Raw genomic sequence first — 17,368 nt, forward strand, 5'->3', positions numbered from 1 at the left:
TCAGCTGTTGTCTAGAGAATTTTTTAGGTTATATTGTGCTTTACACGAAATTCTTCAAGTGCGTGTAAACCTCTCCTGGTGCAGACAGTGTGTGTTTTGTGGATACTAGGTAATTTAATATTTCTATGTATAAGCTTCTTACGATAAGAAATACCTATTTGAATTGTAAAAATACTGCATTTTGGCAGAAATATGACGCATAAATAAAAAAGAATGGGGATTCGAGTGGTGACTTTGTGTCACTTGTTTTTTCAGGGTTTTTTCCTTTTTTTCACTAGTATGTTATTGTCCCAGCAATGGTTAGCAAGTATGTGAGGGAAGCTGGGTAGTCGACACTACCGCAATTACTGAAATGAAATATATGAGGAGGCTATTAGTGTGATAAGAAACAGATGCTCGCCATTTTTTATCATATTGGGGAGGTGTATGTAAGGCCATGAAGAAAGATGGCAAATCTTTCTTCATTGCAAAATTTGTATTCGTTTTACAAACGAATGGAATGAAATGAAAGTTTTTCATGGCATTCGCATCGGGGGATGACCGACAAGAGAGTCTTGGGGTCACTTCATTGGGATTTACGCCAATTTCCGCCACTAGATGGCGCCTCCGGAAATGTTTTCGCGCGTTTTTGGCCGACTTCCATTTTTTGCCGGATTTCACACCTTTCGAGCCAGACTTCCTGTCGCCTGGGAAATGTCCGATATATTTTCAAAATCGCGGTTGGTCCTATTTATTTGGAAAAAAAAACTATTTTAGTGACCTATCGGGATTCGAACCCATGACAACTGATAAAATCTTGTGCTCTCACTGTGCTAACCACTGAACCAAATATACTTGCTAGACAACTGCCTTATGAAATAAGTATATAAAAATAATAGTACGTATATTAAAGTATAGAAAAATACGTCGCTCCTAATTTTCATGTGCCTATGATCGACGATCGTCCACGGAGTTATTGGTGAAAAGGGGGCGAATATTGTGAACCATATCTACTGTTTTTCAATTATTTTCCACAAACCTTTTTTTTAAATAAATTTTTAAAAATTTTCTCAAGATGGTCGATCATGTGACTCACGTTGATGACGATACTAGATGGCAGCACTACCGATATTTAACTTCCGTGAAAATTATTCGCCATATCGTTATATAAAAAATTTTATCAAATGTTGTCCCGATTTTCTCTTTGGACATGAAGCTGTATTAGAAATGAATTTAAAAGAGAAAAAATTAAGTCACCAAATTACGGCGAAAATGTCAATTTTGGCACCAAACTAACCAAGATTTTTCTCTGGCTGTTTTCAATCCTCAAGTTTGAAAAGATATAGTTCGTTTGTGGTTGATGATGATGCTAATTAATCACTAGTGTTCAAATTATGCTGCTTCGAGAAGAGTCTTTTTATAAAAAAAATATCCAAGTTAATCAAACATGATCCAAAAAAAAACGCTCACTTTCCAAGCGTTATTATTTTTACCCATCGTCTTTGGATCTTTAAGAGATTAGATACCAAAAATATGCACACAAAAAAAACACACACACAAGATTTTCATTGTCAACATTTCAGTAAATATGAATATTATCGCTATAAATTATTAGTGTTTAATTGAATTTCACATCGTATTCGCTCACGAACTGTAACTAATTCCACTCGTCTTTCTTTCTATTTCCCACAGTAAATTCGATCATTGAAATTTATCATTTCTCCCTTAAATTTAATTTTTCATACTCATTTGTCTCCCCATTTTCAGCGTGGGGAATTCTGTTTGGTTCCTATGCCAAGTCTCCGACGCAATCTTTTTTTTTTAAATCTGTTTGGCGGTCATTTACGAAGAGACGATTATGTGCAGCAACCTTGTAGGACCTCAGCGAGGACCAAAACGGCTGATGGTTCGATCGTATATGAAGGCGTCGTATACTTAAGTATAATATATATATATATATATACTTATCTATTATGTTCTTATCTCTCTCTCTCTTATCTGTACTACTTACATATAATAAAGTAGGAACGAAGTAGATTTCTCTTTTTACCTTAGATTTTTTTTTTCGCTCTTAGATGTATATAGTAGAAGGATACATCACGGAGGTGAAAATAACTAATTTTTTTTTCGTATGGTGTCAACAAATCCGCCTGCTCCCCCCCCCCCGGTTGTGATCCTGTTAATTAAGAAATGATATCCTTTGATTTGCTTCATTCAGTCATGTTAAAAAGATTCCTTCTTACGAAGATTTTTATGAGATTCATTCTTTCACCCTCTGAAAGATAATTTTTTTTTTATTATAAAGCCAATACGAACTAAAAGCCATGCCTCCATTAGTTCTCTTTGTTTATTTTGTTTTGCTCTTATAAAATGCGTCGATAAATTTACTCTGAATTACAATCATTTCAGTAATAAGTGTATGTTTCTGTCAAGCTTTATATGCAGAAATATTTAATAGAAGAAATGTATCTGTTTTTTAGACTGGCCATCGATGAGTCCTGACTTGAATCAGCACCTCCTAGAAATAGAAAGCCTCCGCAGTCTGCTTGTGACGTCAGTAAGTAGTCCATTTTCCCTCAGAATATTCAGGAAAAAAATTCCCTGCTCGTGCCAGTATCAATGTTGTGAGGAAAAGAAATGATCGGGCTCAGAATTGTGCGATTTCTATTCCCCACATCCAATCACTATGCGGTATTTCTGAGCCAATCAGGCAGGAAGATTCTACGATAAAATAAGGAGAAACGAAATAGGATGCTGTGTTTCAAAATGTGGCAAACTTGCTAGGTAGTCTGAATGACCTTTATGGCAAACACTGCAGAGGCCTTCTATCGCTAGGAGGTGCTGTTTGAATCCTACCAGGAATGCATGGGACATACTTACCACAAATGTGTTTGCAAATAGAATACAGTAATCGAATGCTGATGACTTGAAGAGCTCTATCGAGGAAGCATGGTACACTATTGATGTTGAAATCCTACAGAATTTAATTAGATCCATGGAGGGGTGAAATTGAATCCATGGAGTTGTGTTTGAGTTTGTTAGAAAAAAAATGAAAAGTCTATTGGCTATTAAAAGCCTGTAATTTTTGTAAATCTGAACTTTCTCTAAACTTTTGAGACAGCCATTTAATGGTTAACGGTAAAACGGTTTTCCCGCATTTAATGATGTTCCTCCCAAATTTACTCAGTTTTTCGAATTCGAATATCTCAGTGAATATTAAACTTAGAAATGCAGATTGTTAGCATCAGGAAGGACAGGGCAAAAACTAATTGGGTTTTCGGGCCAATGGGAAAGGTATTACATTTTTTTCTATATTTTAATAACTATACAACTCCTTTCAATATGAATGTCATATCTGAGTACTCTACACGTGATTTGGATACATTTTTCAATTGGAAGTATGCATCTAGGATTAATGGTTCACCCTGTTACCTATGCACCCTGTATACCACGGCAAAAAAATTCACTTCAGAGAGATTTGTTACCTACACTAATATTGAAGCCCGCCATAACAATTAGATACGAGATTCGGTTTTTCGTGCACTTTGTTTCGCACCCATTCTCACTGGCACGCTATGGATGCAATGTGGAGACCATAATACTACAACTTACTATGTCCTTGCAACGATACATTATCAGAGATTTGTGTTTTAGATAAAGTTATCGAAGCATTTCATTTTTTAACACCGATTTTCAATATGAAACAGAATCGTTCCCCCATTGCTGAAAAGTTTCATTTCAAACAGGTGGAAAAACCTACAGCTAAAAACTACAAAGATGGATTCTTACCATAAGTCCAAGTTCACCAGGAATACCCGGATTACCTGGTTCTCCTCGTGGGCCTTCTAAACCATGGCTACCCTTCGGCCCATATGGTCCAGAATCACCCTGAAAAAAATTCTGATTCAATTTCCTAATTTTCTTTTTAGTGTCTCATTTCCGCATACAATAAAAGTAAATAGAATACATTGATCGTGTGTCTTACGGATACCCCCGTTATAGTACCACAAATACAGTGTATACTAAGTGTTTCAAGATAAATGCTTGAAAAGAATCTCAATAGTTTCTCAAAGAGTTGCTGAAATATATCTGGGGGGCACTGCAGTGCCAAGTCGAGCGAAACAAGCACGGCCGTAACACATTTTTCTGGAAGAAACTCGAGGCACTTTTGTGAGACCCCGTATCCTCTACATTGGAGTTGTTCATGCATCTGAAACTTGGCACCTAGAGCTTCCTGCAAACTTAAACACATTTCTGAATTTCCCATTTCTATCAACTGTAGTTCATGAGAATTTGGAACTCAAAGTTTCATTGATTTGACAATGACAGATTTACCAATCTTCATAAATGCCAGACACTTCTAGCAACCCCAGAAACATTACATTTAGTATGAAGATACTCTGTGCGTACAAAGTAAAGAAAAATTTAAAAAATCAGGAAAATTTCTCTCAGGATCGGCAATATGGGAAAATTACAGATATTACATATATTTTTACCAAACAACAATGCCAAAGAATTGCGAAATCGCCAATTGGGACGGCTTTTATATGAGATGAATCAAGCGCCATTTTTAACATATTTGAGATATACCGACATCTGAACTGTTCAAAAAAAAAAAGAGATGGGATTTTTTTTTTTATCAAAATAGAACCAAGTGACACATAGGCTGTGACGCCGTCTGTGTGCGCTTGAACTAACTACCAAACTGAAGAGATAACTGAATCGAAATTAACTTTAAATAGCTTTTTCTCAGTTTTGCTGGCTTGGTTCATTTTATATAAAAGCTGTCCAATTATTGTTGACATTGATAAAAATCGGTTGAGGACGGGAAACAAGGGCTTTTCATTCAGGCTGTACCAAATTTTTTGCACAGCAGATATCTCTGTAATCGTTGACTTCCGAAACATATTTTCAATTACAAAAAATTTTCAAATGACGAAGTTGCTTCTCAAAGTCTCAAAATTTGTTTGAGAGGTCCTATACATGAAAAAATAAAAAATTTAACTTTTTATACAGTGTCCCCGTGTGCTCAATAACTCAATTAGAAATCTTTTGCCCTGTCCCGTTTGATGCCAACAAAAAAAAATCCACTTTTCTAAGTGCAATATTCATTCAGATATTCAAATTCGAAAAACGAAGGAAAGGGGGTGGGGGGAAACAGCCCTATATAAATGCGAAAAACCGCTTTACCCGTATTTAACGCCATTATTTTCCAAATTTCCTCCAATTGTGAATTTGAATATCTCAGTAAATATTGCACTTAGAAACGTGGAATTTTTTCATGTTGGCATCAGGCGAGACAGAGCAAAAGCTTTCTAGTTGGGTTATTGAGCACACAGGGACTGTATAAAAAGTTGAATTCTTTATTTTTCATGTATACGACCCCTCAGACAAATTTAGAGATTTGAAATAACTGCACGTCAGTTGAAAATTTTTTGTAATTGAAGGTATGTTTAGAAGTGAACGGTTACAGAGATATCAGATGTGCAGACAATTTGGGGTAGCCTGTCTATACAGGGTGATTTAGAAAAGATGAGAGGAACTCTTTAAGAGGTGATAGAGCACACCAATACAAACAATTGTCATCAAAGAATGCATGGTCTAACATGAAACGCAAACGCGCTAGCGGGTTTCGAAACGGTCGCTCTGCAAACGTTGAAACGGCATTCCTGTTGAAATTTATCGGTAGAAAAAGAACACCACACACATGCATGCAAATGTAACCTGGGGAAGAAGAAGAAACAGTATGAAAATCTTCTTCACAATGAATAAAAGGCGCCGACGCCAGCCCTGCGAAGTTATTCCAGCGTGCAACCGCGTTCGAACAGTTGTAACGTACGGGATAATGGCACACTTTAGTAACACTGAAAACGCAGACATGCATTTCATTCATTCATGTCTGAGTTTTAAGTATTATTAAAGTGTACCATTATCCCATACGTTACAACTGTTAGAATGGTTGCACGCTGGAATAACTTCACAGGGCTGGTGTCCATTCCATTTATTTACTGTGACGCAGATTTGCATATGTTTTCTTCTTCTTTCCCAGGTTACATTTGCATGCATGTGTGGTGTTCTTTTTTCTCCCGATAAATTTCAACAGGAATGCCGTTTTAACATTTGCAGAGCGGCCGTTTCGAAACCCGCTAGCACGTTTGCGTTTCATGTTAGACCATGCATTCTTTGATGACAATTGTTTGCGTTGGTGTGTTCTATCACCTCTTAAAGTTTTCCCATCTTTTCTGAATCACCCTGTATAAACTACAGTGGTGTCCGTGCTCTGTCAATATTACTTTCAGTGTAAAACTTTTTCAGTGTTACTTTCGAAAACAATCTATCAGGTGATTAACAATGTTTACTTGATAAATAATGTCATAGTCTACTAATATATCTGTTGATATTCAGTATGCGATGCTACGAATATTCATATAAGTAGGTTAACACTAGAACCGCAGAGTGGGTCAATTTGACCCAAATCAAACTTCGTTTTCATTTATCTTGAAAACTTAGGCACAGATGTTAAAAAAATTTCGTGACTTTTCATAATATTATATGAATATTAATTTGCGAAAATTTCATTATCTTCACATTCCGTGTTTCAGAGCTATAAGCACTTACACCTAGAACCGGGGTATGGGTCATTTTGACCCAACGTACTATTCTATAGGAAAAAAGGAGTGTAGCATTTTCTTGGATGTGGTTACCCTTTCTAAAAAGTATTTGTAAATGAAGATAATGGACTTTCAAGTTCAAGGTCAATTCATTATAACAGCAGATTATATCTTTTCTATATTATCTTTTTTCAATGGGGGAATGGCAAGTAGAGCTAAATATTTTTTTTTTCCTTTGTAAACTTGAATACCTGGTATTCACGCGGGACTCAATAAAGATTTTGGGAATTGAATGAAATTTCTGTAGGCAAACGATGTCACAGAAAAATAATAAAATGCTGGCTTGCACCAAATACGTTTTGCACGGAATTCCAACCCTTAGGGAGTATCAGCGTCCAACGAATCGCTCTGTTTCAGAGCACATAATGATGCAATTGATCAAGCCATTTGAGAACAATAGTAGAAATGCCTCAACCGACACCTTTTTTTCGCTACACTGAAGCTGGCTCAAATGCTAAAAGCCAAAAAATACGAGCTTATTAGAGACGGTGAGACGAAATTGAAGAGTAATATTATCTGACGCAATACAAATACAAATACAACGCCACAACAGGCAAATTGCCCAACGAGGTGGCTGACTTAAGAACATCATGGATCCCTGAGCCATTTTTTGGAGGCCCTACCTACTACTACTACACCACACATGCATCCCACCCACACCCCCCCCCCCCGTGACACCCCCCAACGAATCGGTACATGCGGGAATGTGCGTGTACGTGTAGTGAAACCTGACGTGAAGTTTTGTTGTTTCTCTGTAATGCTTGTTATGTGTAGTGCTGCCATTTGCCACTAGTTTCTCTAACTATGAGTGAAGTGTTATGATTGAATGATTTATCGTTGTAGGACTGTTGCTCTCTGTGGCGAGACTTTTTAACGGGGAGATCGGCTCGCATTTGCGCCTTGAAGTTGGGAACCACAGAAAACCAACTTCAGCCGACCACCAATACAATACAAATACAAATACAACGCCACAACAGGCAAAATGCCCAACGAGGTGGCTGATAAAAAGATGCCCATAAAAATATGGATGTCATATGTTTCAAAAATACAGCAACCCAATTAAAAATGCAATTAACACAAATTATAAACAATATATACACATGATAAAATATTATACAACGCCCATAAAGAATACTTATGGTTGTCTTATTCTAAGAATGGATAGCTTCTCGATTTACCCCAACATGTTTATCATATTTCTTTTTAAACGTGTCAATTGTGTTACAATTTACTACCTCCGGGGGTAAGCTATTCCATTTATTAACAACCCTATTAGAGAAAAATTCCCTGCGACACCATAACCCTGCATTGTCCCTCACCAATCAATACTGGTGTCCCCTTGTAAAAGCAGTTGTTTGGCGGTGTACTAAAAGTTCATGATCCATCCTATCCATCCCATTGAAAATTTTGAACACTTCGATCATATCTCCTTGACACCTGCGTTCATCCAATGTAAACATATTCAAAAAATGAAGTCTCTCTTAATAACTCAAGCCCTGTGTGCCAATAAGGATAGGCGTACCTCTTCTCTGCACCCCTTCAGAATAATAATTATTCTGAAATATAATTATTTAATAATTATATTTGTGCAAAAAAAAACTTTGTTTCTATGAAGCCCGAATTGAGTTTATCTTTTTTATTGATATGATGCACAACAAGCGAAGAAAAGATTTTTAGTTTTGGTACATTTTTCTGAAATAAATTACACTTTCAAGGGTAAATATATAACCATTGTGTGCCAAGAAGTCTCTTCAAGTAAATATATAAACCATTTATGCCTCCCCCCCTTCTTTCAGCGTCGAAAGTATAGCCGGATGATTTAATGTATATGCGTATACATTAGACACTAGGACTTCTACTCATCTGATGCATAAGGATTTTACTGTATGATAATAATACAACACTTACAGATAGTGAAACTACACTGTACTGAAACTACAATAAAGATAGTGAAACTACAGTTGTATGGAACAATGATGCCACAATGACAATTTATCAAGGAAAGAACGATAAAAGTTTTTCATTACTTAGCACGCTTCATCTGGCAGTCGATATTGGCAGTAGCAGACCCAGACAGCTTCCACACACACACACACACACACGGAAACTATTCCACACTACAATTCCACAAAGTGTAACGATCGTAGTAGTAGCGATCAAATGCCCAGAAAATATTCGGTGAAGGTGGCATATCACAGACGTTTTCTACAACATCCTGGATCAAGAGAACACGTGATCTTGATCATGCAACTGTTGGTAAGCGATCAAAATAATAATAATAATAGTAATAAATAAAAATAAATGAGTCTGATGTCAGGTAACATAAAAATGTGGAAACAAAACTGTTAATTTTTGCATGGGTTGTACAACTTCAACATGCGATGAATGTGAACAATGAAAAAAAAAATTGCTCCAAACAGCTCATCATAAATTCCACTTATCAGTAAGAAATCAATACTTATTTGACAGAATCATATTATAGACTTTTTCATATTCAGTTTGACACGCTTATTTTACATCTTTGTCGTATTATGGGACTACTGAAAAGTGTTTCTGGACTGAATAGAGTAAATAATGTATACTAAATCTTATTTTTACAGAATTACATTATTTTTTAGATAGTTTTGAAGACCATTTTATATTCATAAACAAATATAGTTTTCCATTATGAATACGCAATTAAACAACATTGAATAAGAGTAAGGGGGAAAACCCAGAAACCGAAAACAAATTCCTGTTTTCGCTATGAAACACCGTTCTTTCACAGTTTGGGTCAATTTGACCCAGTCCGCGGTTCTAGGTATACTGAAAGTGCCACGGTTCTAGTGTTAAATTTCAATATATTACTCTGAAGTTTAAGTAAATATTAATAATTAGCAGTTGATTAGTTGCCATACAAACGAAATGATTTTTTTTATTTTTATGGATAATAGACTTTTGCTGACATTTGGCAACATACAAGATATATAGAAAAACTGGCTAATTTTGCAGAGATTTTGTAAAGATCAGGGCACTGATTTTTGGAAAAAAGTTTAATTTTTATTAAAAAATTAATTTTTCCAAGAATCAGTATCTCTACAAAATTAGCCAGTTTTTCTGTATATCTTGCATTAACAAGTGGAAAGTACATCTTTCTCTGCGCTGTGGTGGTCGAGTGGTTATAGTGACGGACTCGCGATGCGAGGATCCGGGTTCGAACCCCACAGTGGTGGTCGGCTGAAGTTGGTTTTCTGTGGTTCCCATCTTCAAGGCGCAAATGCGAGCCGATCTCCCCGTTAAAAAGTCTCGCCACAGAGAGCAACAGTCCTACAACGATAAATCATTCAATCATAACACTTCACTCATAGTCAGAAAAACTAGTGGCAGATGGCAGCACTACACATAACAAGCATTACAGAGAAACAAAAAACTGCACGTCAGGTTTCACTACACGTACACGCACATTCCCGCATGTACCGATTCGTTGGGGGGTTCCGCGGGGGGGAGGGGTGTGGGCGGGGTGCATGTATGGTGTAGTAGTAGTAGGTAGGGCCTCCAAAAAATGGCTCGGGGATCCATGATGTTCTTAAGTCAGCCACCTCGTTGGGCAATTTGCCTGTTGTGGCGTTGTATTTGTATTTGTAAAAAAATACTTAAACATACTTGCAGTTTCATTTGCTCGAATGTAACCTATGAACTTTATTGGTTGAATTTTTTGAGTTTTATACAAGGGATTGTATCAAACTTTTATAGTGTAATACCGGCCTTAAAGATGAGGTTTTATCAAAACAAACATCTCTTAACACTAGAAGGGACTGACCATGATTAGATTAGACTACATTTGATGAATTGTAGGCTTATTATAATAAGGTGGCAAGCACAATAACTAAAATGCATTCAATATCTATAAATACATACAAATATTCGGAGATAATTGAATAAAAATTGCACTTCACAAAATGAATAAAGAATGAAAAAAATCACAATCATCTTCGTTCATAGATTTTCCGAAAACTCAGTCCTTGCAGCGACAATCCCGAGATATCTCGTTTAACTCAATCTATTTTTCGACATTCCCGAAATATTCCGGTTTCTTAACTCCTTCGCTTACAAGGAATCGCGAGAAATTCGGATGATCTCTATTTAACGAATGTACGATAAATATGCTTATCTTGTCCTAACCTAACCGCACGTAAGGGAAAGGGAAAGAAGATGAAGGAAATAAAAAATAAACGAAAGGGAAAAAAGTACAGATAAGAGAGAGTAGTCAAGGCAAATGAAGTAGATTTCTCTATTTTTTCACCCTAACGCCCATAATAGACTTTTGCTGACATTTGGCAACATACAAGATATATAGAAAAACTGGCTAATTTTGCAGAGATTTTGTAAAGATCAGGGCACTGATTTTTGGAAAAAAGTTTAATTTTTATTAAAAAATTAATTTTTCCAAGAATCAGTATCTCTACAAAATTAGCCAGTTTTTCTGTATATCTTGCATTAACAAGTGGAAAGTACATCTTTCTCTGCGCTGTGGTGGTCGAGTGGTTATAGTGACGGACTCGCGATGCGAGGATCCGGGTTCGAACCCCACAGTGGTGGTCGGCTGAAGTTGGTTTTCTGTGGTTCCCATCTTCAAGGCGCAAATGCGAGCCGATCTCCCCGTTAAAAAGTCTCGCCACAGAGAGCAACAGTCCTACAACGATAAATCATTCAATCATAACACTTCACTCATAGTTAGGAAAAAAGCTGATGGCAGCACTACACATAACAAACATTACACAGAAACAAACTTTACGTCAGGTTGCACTACACGTACACGCACATTCCCACATGTACGGGTTCGTTGGGGGGTTCCGTGGGGGGGGTGCATTTGGGGTGTAGCAGTAGTAGGTAGGGCCTCCAAAAAAATGGCTCGGGGATCCATGATGTTCTTAAGTCAGCCACCTCGTTGGGCAATTTGCCTGTTGTGGCGTTGTATTTGTATCTTGTATTTGTAAATATTTGGCAACATGTTTGCAAAGAATCGCGATGTCCCATATTAATTAATCTAATTTCCCGTATTTTTCTCCAACAAATTTGGTCACCCTGATCATAAAAAGAAAAAAACTCAATGCACACACAGTACTTCGTTAACTCTATTTATATTTTTCGTCATTATATATTTTTGATGCATTACATCTAGCTGGGAACGCAACTTAATGAATATATCAGTTTATGAAGAAGTTGAGGAATACACACACACACATAATGCCCAGAGTGAATGTTTAGCGACTAAAAATTGTCCATGTTTCATCATATTACTTATTGCGGCTCATATGTCACGGTAAAATCCCGGAGACTCGGGTTTTATCAAGGTGCGTTGGTGAAAGTTCATAAAACGCTTGTAAACGTTTTCATTTCGGATTTTTACCAAGTCAAAGTTAAGTTTAGTCCATGTTAAAGTTTAAATGAATCAATTAATCACCATGAACGTATTAGTTTCTGATGCTTATCAGTTTATGAATAATAAGTTAATTATAAACAAATAATGAATTAATAAACGAAATAACCACCATGATGAGATTTTGACGCTATTTAAGTAATCAATGCTCATAATTAATTTACTCCTACCAGTTAAAGCCCGTTTTAAATGTGAATTAATTTAACATCATTAACTGAACATTATATTGACCCTCGAATAGAAAGAAGTTGGCCACTCATGATATAATAGATTAATTTAATCTCCACTGCCTCAGATGATAATTAAATAAATGTATCATCAATATGTATAACCAATAAATCCAGTGATGTCATGCATAAACAGTCGAGCCCGGATATAACCAAATCGCACGGGAACGTGGAAACATTCGACATATCCGATATTCGTGAAACCGATACACCATAAATATTCGAGTTTAATGAGAAAAACTACTCAACCTATTCACGATGGGTCTGTACGAGGAACAGGTGGTCCTTGTACAGACTTGAAAATTTGAGAAAATTAAAATTATTTATGTGTGTGTGTCACAAACCTTAAAGATATTCACGTAGGGGGTTTTAATTAATACCCCTTTACTAAAAATCAGTGTTTCTCGAAGTGTGAGTCAAAGTTTCTGGGGTAGTCACAAACCTTTACCAGAGGCGAGCTGTCGATATTGACTTGTTCAGTGCTTTAAAGTGCTACTTGAAGTATTCTGGGGAGCCGTGGGTAAACGTTGAGACAAGGGTGAAATGGAAAGCAAAATTTTAAAAATCATGGATGTAAGTGGTCCGTCGAATTGTTGTCGATATTTCAATAGTTCTGACGTTTACAAAGACTCTTTCAAACCGAGCACAACTCCGGTTTTTCGCCATGAGAAATTTGTTACCGAATGAGTTGTACCGGGAATGCCGGGAATGTGAGCGTCTGCCTAACAGTCTCAGTGCGTATAAGGTGTTGTGCTTGATATAGCAGTGCTGACATCATTATTTTAAATTGGGAATGAAGCGTAATGAGACTGAATATTTGAACCGTTGTAGACCTGTTGCTCTCAGTGGCCAGACTTTTAACGTGAGCTCGACTCACATTCACGGCTCGAAGTTTGAGAACAACTTCAGCCGATGACCACTGTAGTGCATGGTTTACAAAGACTGAGGACCTCTGACACAAACCTGTAGTTATGTCGATCCTTCTTCGAGTGGTTCTGGGAATGAACAGAACCAGTGTTATCTATAGCCAGAGATAGCCATCTAGCTATAACGTTGACAGAACACACCTGAAGCCGATTTTCGCAATAGCTGACATTGGAACGGGCCTGGAACAATTACCATAATTTTTTGGGGGGTTTTCAAGCCGTAAATTAACTACAGAAGAGCCCGTGAAAAGTTTTGCTTGGGGGAGGGGGGCGATGCGGATTAAAGTCAGTGGAGGCACCGGACGCAAAAGTAAATACTGAACCCTTTAAATTAAAAAACGTTTAATGGTGGCCCAGGGTGTGCGCCTGGTGCTCCCGTCCTTAAATACACCTTCTACTTGGGCCCGCAAAAATTCCAGCCTACGGAATGTCAGGGCATACAAAATTTAAACAACAGATATTCACTGACTAGCCAAGCATCTCTTCACTTTATTCTTGCCCCCCCCCCCCGCCCCGTTCCCCAATTCTTGCTTTGCCCTCAGTGGAGAAAACGGTTGAGGCTGTCAATGAGAAATGAGAAATGAGAAAAAGTGATTTCCGCTGTGAAAGTGAGAGCTGCTCTTAGGAATATGCGACAGGAGCGGTTTCACTGGGCACCCGTGCTTTGTGGGCCCGCCACACACACGGTAAACTATTGGACGCTTTCGTGAATTCTGAAATTACTTCTTGGATTAGTTTTGAAGTTTCAACAATTCTGAAATCCCCTGTTTTTTTGTTTGTCTGGGGATTTAGGTGGCCAGCGGAAGTGTCTAAAGTCAGAAAAGTGCCTGGAGCCACTTTGTAGCAATTCTGGACGTGTGGGATGTCGCATTGTCCTGTTGAAATTGTCCAAGTCCGTCGGAATGTACAATGGACATGAATGGGTGCAGGTGATGATCAGACAGGATGCTTACGTACCTGTCAGAGTCGTATCTAGACGTATCAGGGGTCCCATATCACGCCAACTGCACACGCCCCATACCATCACAGAGCCTCCACCAGCTTGAACAGTCCCCTGTTGACATGTAGGGTCCATGGATTCAAGAGGTTGTCTCCATACCCGTACATGTCCATCAGCTCGAAGCAATTGGAACCGCGACTCGTCAGACCAGGCAACGTGTTTCCAGTCCTCAACAGTCCAATGTCGGTGTTGTCGGGCCCAAGCGAGGCGTAAAGCTTTGTGTCGTGCAGTCATCAAGGGTACATGACTGCTCCGAACACTTCGGCTCCGAAAGCCCATATCGATGATGTTTTGTTGAATGGTTCGCACGCTGACACTTGTTGATGGCCCAGCATTGAAATCTGCAGGAATTTGCGAAAGGGTTGCACGTCTGTCACGTTTAATGATTCTCGTCAGTCCCGTTCTTGCATGATCTTTTTCCGGCCGCAGCGATGTCGTAGATTTAATTTTTTACCGGATTCCCGATATTCACGGTACACTCGTGAAATGGTCGTAGGTGAAAATCCAAATTTCATCGCTACCTCGGAGATGCTATGTCCCATCTATCGTGCGCCGACTATAACACTACGTTCAAACTCACTTAAATCTCGATAACCTGCCATTGTAGCAGCAGTAACGGATCTAACAACTATGCCAGACACTTGTTGTGTTATATAGGCGTTAATGACCTCAGCGTCGTACTATGATTGGTTCCATATCTCTTTATTTGCATACGCATGCCTGTACCAGTTTTTTTGGCTCTCCAGTTTATATATTTTCTTCTTCGTGATTTAGTGTTGAACATTCTATTTTACGTACTTTTTTCGTACAATCTCTTACGTATATTTTGCATAGTAATGTATTTTAAATTATTTTAATTTCCTGTTAACGTTTCTCATTTTCCTGTTTTTAATTATTATTATTATCTAGCTTTAGCAATAATGTTAGTATGCCTCGACCTCGACTAGTGTTGTGTAAAACTTGCGACGGGAGGTTTCCCTGATCTTGGGGTATAGTAGCTGATAGTTTCAATTATAAATGGTGCTTGGATAGGGCAAGGCTGGAACTCGAGGTCGAAGCCTTACGGGAAAAAGTTAGGGTGCTAGAGGGCCCGGTTATAACGGAGCCACTGGTCGTCGAGCCACCTATTGATGAAGAAAAAATCTCCACGAACAACGCACGACAGTTTAGAGGGCGAATGGGTGGTCGTGGATGAGGTAGAGGGGGATAGTGATAGGGGTTTAATCACCGACTATTCCATGGTCAGGGAACTTGGGAACAGAGTGTGTAGGGATTTTCGGGGTTTCGAGCGTTGTTGTCTTCCTGGGGCGAAGATTTGCAACGTTCCAGACGTTTTTCATCGCCGAAAGTTGCCCTTGCGGGTGATTCTGTGGGTGGGAACGAATCAGGTAGGAGCAAATATTAGTGTCTCTGTCAGAGTACCGAGATTTACTATTATCCGCTAGGGAGGGGGATTCAGATGTGGCAGTGATTCCAGTGCTACCAAAGGGTAGTAGGGGGCATAGGAATAGGATCCACCAATTCAATATAGGCCTGAAAGACATTCGCTCCTCATTTGGGGGTCACGTTCTTGGAACTTCCTGCATTTACCGACAGGTGACTTCGTTCGGATGGGATCCATCTAAATAAGAGGGGGTCTGGGAGGTTTACGATAGTCTTAGGTCAGGTTTTTTACTCCCAGACCATGTAGTTGGGAATGCGGGTTAGTTAATGATAATCACAACATTACTGACGGGGATTTACCTACCTCTGACTTGGATGGCTTCTCGATTGACACTAAATCACCAGGCAAATTAAAATTTGTGGGCAAATTAAAATTGAATGCCAGGAGCTTGGGTAATAAGAAAGATTTTTTAGAAACTATGATAGTTGTGGAGGGCCTGGATCTTATAGCCATTACAGAATCTTGGGCAAACGATGGGGATGAATCTTTCTTACACATGTCGGGATACGATACTTTTTTGAGAAATAGATCTGATAGGAAAGGGGGTGGAGTGTTGATATACGTGAAATCATGTTTGAAGGCTAGAGAGTGTAACGTGCAGAGAAGTGATATTGAAACTATATGGGTTTAGCTTGAGAACAAAAGACGTCATAAACTTATTTTTGGGGTTTGTTACAAACCACCGAATAGGGATCCAAACTACATCGCCAAATTTCATGATGAAATTTCCTACATGTGTAAGCGTAAGAGGGTTCTCATACTAGGGTATTTCAATTACCCAGGTATTGATTAGGAGAACCTTTCATCTAGAGATCAGTATGGAAGAGACTTTCTTAAATTGGTGCTCAAAATATTTTTGTATCAGCATGTATCAGAACCCACTAGGGGGTAATGCTTTTTTTTGATTTATTTCTTACTAGTTCTGAGGATCTTGTCGAACATGTTTCGGTGGGGGAAGAGTTTTCTTGCAGTGATCATCGTATGGTCAGATTTCACTGTAACTTTTCCTCGGGTAAGGTTCATAACAAAGGACTGGTTCCTTGTTTTGGGAGAACTAACTTTGATGTTTTGAGAGGAAGGTTAGTGGAAGATTTCAAAGACCGGTTGGAATCAGTAGGGGTGGTAAGTCAATGGGGAGAATTTAGTACGAAGCTGTCTTCTGTTTTGCCCGACGTCATACCCTTTGTTCGAAAAAAGCGTGTTTGTACATGGTACCCTCTACGGTTCACAGATAGCGTGCGTAACCTTTATCTTGAAAAGAAAAGAGCGTTCAGAGAGTATAAAAACGGACGAGGTGACCTATCATTGTTTACTGATAGAAGAAGACTGTTGAAGATAGCGATAAGGGATAGTAAAAAGGAAGTTGAATCTAGAGGTTGGCAGATAACATTGGCTCTGACCCAAAATCATTTCTTCGATATGTCAATAACGGATATAAGGGGACGGTTCCCCCGCTCTCGATACGAGGCTCTAGGTTAACGAGCAATGTAGCCATGTGTAATGCTATCAATGACTTTTTCGCGTTGGTTTTTAATGGAGATAATGATATTCGATATACGGATGTTGCATGGGGTAATAAAACCCTCAACGATATTCAAGTAGAAGACGTAGAGGTCCTAAATTTTCTAAGAAATGTATGTGCAAGCAAAACACCAGGACCAGATGATATCTATCCCAGGGTCCTCAGGGAATATGCTAATGA

At 38.4% G+C, this 17,368-nt stretch overlaps 1 protein-coding gene across 3 annotated transcripts in view; it reads right to left on the reverse strand.

The window, feature by feature from the left end:
- The window catches only part of LOC149080456 (uncharacterized), a 1,573,269-nt gene that overhangs the window by 1,099,768 nt on the left and 456,133 nt on the right, over positions 1-17,368 (reverse strand). For all 3 annotated transcript variants that reach the window (XM_089239569.1, XM_089239571.1, XM_089239572.1), the window contains exon 17: positions 3,769-3,867. In XM_089239569.1, the coding sequence (XP_089095695.1) occupies positions 3,769-3,867 (99 nt within the window). The remainder of the gene's footprint in view (positions 1-3,768; positions 3,868-17,368) is intronic.

The sequence above is a fragment of the Pholcus phalangioides genome, unplaced genomic scaffold, assembly GCF_987345545.1.
Source record: "Pholcus phalangioides strain wild (caught in Gottingen) unplaced genomic scaffold, Ppha-v1.0 ptg000011l_1, whole genome shotgun sequence".
NCBI classification, from domain to species: Eukaryota; Metazoa; Arthropoda; class Arachnida; order Araneae; family Pholcidae; genus Pholcus; species Pholcus phalangioides.